The sequence below is a fragment of the Salvia splendens genome, chromosome 17, assembly GCF_004379255.2.
Source record: "Salvia splendens isolate huo1 chromosome 17, SspV2, whole genome shotgun sequence".
Lineage (NCBI taxonomy): Eukaryota > Viridiplantae > Streptophyta > Magnoliopsida > Lamiales > Lamiaceae > Salvia > Salvia splendens.
Window position 1 is genome coordinate 15,943,057 of NC_056048.1, and position 5,488 is coordinate 15,948,544.

The following is a 5,488-nucleotide window of genomic DNA, read 5'->3' on the forward strand; positions in this document are numbered from 1 at the left end:
AGCCAAGAAGGCTCATCCCGTACTTCGCAGGGATCTGGGAAAGATAAGCCAAATAAAACCATGGCGGATGTGCTTAAGGGCGGGCAGCCAAAGATAGCAAATGTACCTTTCATCTTGGACCCCAATAAAGTGAAACAAAGGGGGACGGCATCCCAGGAAAACGGTATCCCTTGCCTCCAATTACCTGATACTGATAACACTGAGCTTGCAGATCGCATGGGGCTCGCCCTGATTGGAAAGTTTTCACACTCCATCCCAACCCCGCACTCGATCCGCAAAGCCCTGTCAAACTTCAAATTAAAAGGTACGCTAACCTGGAACTTTATTAATGCCAAGCATATCCTCATCACCCTGTCTGAGATAGATGATTATGTGAAAGTTTTATGTGGAGCAAGTAATAATAATACTTAGTTTATTGAGCATCACCCGATGAGAATGTTTAAATGGACTCCTAATTTTGATCTTTATTTTGAGACTCCCATTGCTGCTGTTTGGTGCAATTTGCATGCTTTACCCATTCATCTATTTGAGGAATCTATGTTATTTTCCATTGGTAAATTGTTTGGTGAGCCGATTCAGATTGATCATAACACTATCACACGTGCACGGATGTCATATGCACGCATTTGCATTGAAATAGATATCTCAAAGCCTGTTCCAGGGAAATGTATGCTTCGACTCGGGGGAAAAGATATTACGTTGCAGGTGAGGTGGGATAAGATCCCACACTACTGTTCAGCCTGCAAGCATGTTGGTCATTCAGAGGACCATTGCTATGCTATTGGGAAGAAACCGGCCCCACCCAAGAAAGATTTCTTCAGACCGGCACAACATAAGCAAAATGAGATGAGAGGAGAGCAAGGGGATCAGCCCCGGGGGAAGCAACAAACCGTGCAGACACAGGTAGAATCGGGTTGGAACCGTGTGGGTAAGAAAGGCACAGTTTTGAGGGACTCGACGGCGCAGGAACAGAATAAGGGAGTTCAGACACCACGGTATGAATACAGAGTAGTAGCAAGCCGAAATGACAACCCCAATACCAGCCTGCAGAGTCGGGAGCCTACTTTTTCTCATAACTCCGGCTAGCTTGACCAGCACCCCTCTGAAAAGGGCAAGGGAAAGAAGAAGAGAAGCCCAGAGAGCAGAGCTAGGTATAGAGAAAAAAAGAAGGTTGAGGAGGTTAGAGGAGCTGGAGGGTCGAGCCATGTCAGAGACTGAGGGATCGGAGTTCGAGACAGACGATGAAGGGAAGTCGGAGAGCAGACCGAGATCTCTATCACCTACACTTAGAGAGAGTCGTTTGCCTGACCATGAGGACTACACGGGACTTGGAGTGCACAGTAACAGATTCGATATTTTGGAGGATGAGGACCCGGAGACAGAATCGTCCATGGCCATGGTTTTGCATGATGGGACCGCAGAAGCTCAGATTATTTATGAGGCTAGGATGGCAAAAGGGGTTCGGAATGGGGCTGCCGGAAATGGGAGCTCGCTAATGGAGATCGCCAGCGATGGGGATCGACGCCCTATGATTAAAGCACCGATGAAGAAAGCGAGGGTTTCTATCCCGCATATACTTTGATTTGTTTCCTCATGACGAGCCAGTTCCTAGTGTGGAACGCATAGGGTGTGGCGAATGCCCGCACCAAGAGACATCTGAGATATTTGATCCGAGAACACAAGATTTTATTTGCTGCCGTGATTGAACCACAGAGGACACCGCCAGCTTTAGGCCGAAATTTCCAGGGCCTTCAGTTTGCAGGATCTAATGAAAGTGGTCACATTTGGATTCTTGCCCATGAGGATTGGACAGTGGAAGTGGTAGATGACTCGAGACAGGCTTTACACGTTAAGGTTTCTGCTGCAATCTTCCCCTTCCCGATCTATATTACCATTGTCTATGGGAGACACACGAGAGAGACGATACAAGCACTTTGGGAAAAGCTGGGAGATCTCTCGCTGGTCATGGAGGGCAGACCGTGGCTAGTGGGTGGAGATTTCAACATGTTCCTGACCAATGAAGAGAGACAGGGGAGTAATACAGATAGACACTAAGACATGATGGACTTTGCCGATGCTATTGCCGAGTGCCAGCTGATAGACCCAGGTTTTGATGGACCGATATTCACGTGGCACGGGGGGGCTTTGGGAAAGGTTGGACCGCATCTTGATTGGATAGCACTGGACTTCAGTTTTTGCAACTACTCGAGTGACACATTTGGCGAGATTCAGCTCTGATCATGGTCCTCTCTTGGTGAGATGCCAATTTTCTGTCCAGACCACGAGACCGGCTTTCAGATTCAAAATATGTGGGTCAGACATGAGACTTTTAGGGGCGAGATTGCCAGAATATGGGAGGGAGAGACAGGGTACAATGGCATGATGAACCTCCAGCTCAAGCTTATCAGGGTCAAGAAGTTCCTCAAGACTTGGAATAGAGAAGTGTTTGGCAACATCCTCCAGAACCTAAAGGATGCGGAGCAGGCAGTACTTGAGGCGCAGGCCATATATGATAGCGACCCAACACCCGCGCATAGGGCTGATTTCAGTAGAGTGTCTGCAGAGCTAATCATCACTGCCAAGATGGAGGAAAAGTTTTGGAGGCAAAAAGGCGGCAATTAAATGGGCTATTGATGGAGAAAGGAATTCCAAATTCTTCCATGGCTGGGTCAGACAGAAGAGGGTTAAGTCGAGGATACACACGGTTGAGGTTGGGGGGCAAGCGCTGACGGATGAAACAGAAATCAGGGATTCGGCGGCCGCATTCTTCCAGCAGCTTCTGACCTCGGCGGCCGGATTCGGTTGATCAGGAGGCTCTGTGTTCGCTGCTGCAGGAGAAGGAGGTCAAGGATGCAGTTTTTGGGATCAGTGGAGATAGTGTGTCCGGGCCGGATGGGTTCACTTCATTGTTCTTCCAGCACTGCTGGGACACTGTGGGGCGTGATGTGAGTGCAGCCGTCGGAGACTTCTTCAGTGGGGCGTTTATGCCCAGAAGCTTCACGGCGACCATGATTGTTCTCATTCCGAAGAAGCCTAACCCGGTCACGTGGGGAGATTTTAGACCGATCAGCCTCTGCAATGTTACGAACAAGATCATCACAAAGATCCTGGCTTTGAGACTCGCACCTCTACTTCCCCTTGTCATTGCGCCAAATCAGAGTAGGTTCATCAATGGCCGCCTGCTTAGCGACAATGCTCTTCTGGCTCAAGAGTTGATACATGACCTGGGGAAGGAGCTCTCGAGTAGAGAGAGATCGCCCAACCTGGCTCTCAAGCTGGATATGGCGAAGACATATGATAGAGTCCAGTGGCCGTTTCTACTCAAGGTTTTGGACACGATGGGATTCTCACATACCTGGGTGGATAAGATCAGGAGATGCATCTCGTCATGTTGGTTTTCTGTCCTGGTGAACGGTGGCCCGACAGGCTTCTTTCAGTCATCCAGGGGGCTGAGGCAAGGAGACCCCTTATCCCCTTCCCTCTTTGTATTGGCGGCAGACTACTTATCGAGATGTCTTGACAGATTGATCAAGGGAGATAGAGAGATGGTCTATAGATGTCGGGAAAAGGCCCCCGTTATCACTCACCTCTCCTATGCAGATGACATCATTATTTTCTCGAGGGCTCAGAGAGGCGGTGGAGAAGTTGGTTGGATGCCTGGATCACTACATAGCTGTTTCTGGTCAGTTGGTGAACAATGGGAAGACACACTTCTTTTTGGCGAATGAGCACATGGAGTTCGCTGACGTTGTGGAGGAGGTTGGAGGATTTCAGAGAGGGGCGATGCCTTTTACATACCTTGGGGTGCCGATTTTCCGAGGAGCGAGGAGGGCAGACCATCTGCTGCCCCTTAGGCAGAGGCTGATGGACAGGATCCACAGCTGGTCCCACCGACATCTTGCTTTTGGGGGTCGTCTGGCTCTGATTAAGAGCACCCTGGCCGCCATCCCGCTACACATTTTACAGGTTATGAGCCCCCTGCTTGGGTTTCTAGACGAGTTGGAGCAGATTATGGCTAGATACTTTTGGGGCACAGTTGGAGAGAAGAGGAAGCTGCATTGGATTTCTTGAAGACAAATTTGTTGCCTTTTGATGAGGGTGGCTTGGGTATTCGCCGCTTCAGGGAGGTGGCAGTGGCTTTTGGATTCAAGCTGTGGTGGAGACTGCTAGCTCAGGACTCTCTCTGGGCCCAGTTCATGACCCAGAAATACAGTATCCTTCCTTGTCATTTGCATACATCCCCTTGTTGGTCACATGATAGTCCTACTTTGCGTCGTTTGCGTCGTATTTGGTCATACATGCATGAGTATATTCGTTGGTCCTTGGGTGAGGGGAAGATCAGCTTCTGGGATGATGTCTGGCTTGGGACTAGCTCCATCCGGAATCTGATCGTCCCGGGAAATGATCCTCCCCAATCTCAGGCCGTTGTATCATATTGGCATGAGTATGCATGGGATGAGGATATGCTGCATAGTTTATCTTTCAGGTTTGGCGTACCTCTCAATGTGATAGACCAGATCAGAGCCACGCCGATCGAGTTGGGGGCGAAGGATGTGAGGCGGTGGAGTTTGACTAGCCATGGCGAGTTCTCTGTGACCTCAGCTTGGGAGAGCATCCGGACTAGACTGCCGAAGAGGGAGATTTTTGGTCTTATTTGGAACCAGGGGTTGACTCCTACCATGTCGGTGTTCAATTGGAGGTTACTATTTGGTAGGCTGCCGGTAGATGAAAAGTTGCAGAGGATGGGAATTGAGTTAGCGTCTAGGTGTCAGTGTTGTAGGTCTCCTTGGGTCGAGTCTCTCAGCCATGTCTTTCTTTCGAGCCAGTCGGCGATTTCTGCATGGGAGTACTTCGATGCCTGGTTTCCTTCCTCGCACACACCGATTCACACGAGCACCGATATTGCACTTAGACTAGGTCACTGCAGAGGTCCTCTTTCCAGAGGGCTCCCGCCATGCATATTAGTTTTCTTATTCCTTGTTTGATTGCTTGGTTTCTTTGGACGGAGAGGCACGACTGCAAGCATGGCGGTCGTCCTTTTCGTCATTCACATGTTATTTGGCAGGTCACTCATCATCTGCATGTGCTAGTTTTGGTCGGCAGGATCACCTCGACTCATTGGAGGGGGTGCTCGCCGTCGGTTGATTTCATGCCTTTCTCCCCCAGACAGCGTGTTCTGCGGTCGCTCATGGTCCTATGGCATCCCCCTGATGCACCTTGGGTGAAGCTGAACACAGACGGCGCCTTCTCTACATCGACACTGGCGGCGGGGGAGGGAGGACTGGTTCGTGGTTCTGACGGAGGCCTTCTGCGGGCTTTTTGTGCTCCGATAGCTGCATCATCGAGCTTTGAAGCGGAGCTTTTGGCTCTGATTCGGGGTTTGGAGATGGCTATGGAGCTTTCTACTCATATTTGGATAGAGCTGGACTCAGCGGCTCTGGTTAGTTTGTTGTCGTCTAGACACTTTGGCTCCGCGGATTTTAGACAC

The 5,488-nt window shown here is 50.0% G+C and overlaps 1 protein-coding gene across 1 annotated transcript; it reads left to right on the forward strand.

The window, feature by feature from the left end:
- The first annotated feature begins 435 nt into the window (after positions 1 to 435).
- On the forward strand, positions 436 to 1,086 carry LOC121774377. The gene has a single exon (XM_042171265.1). It carries the CDS (start codon positions 436 to 438, stop codon positions 1,084 to 1,086), a length of 651 nt encoding a protein of 216 aa, XP_042027199.1.
- The last annotated feature ends 4,402 nt before the right edge of the window (positions 1,087 to 5,488 follow it).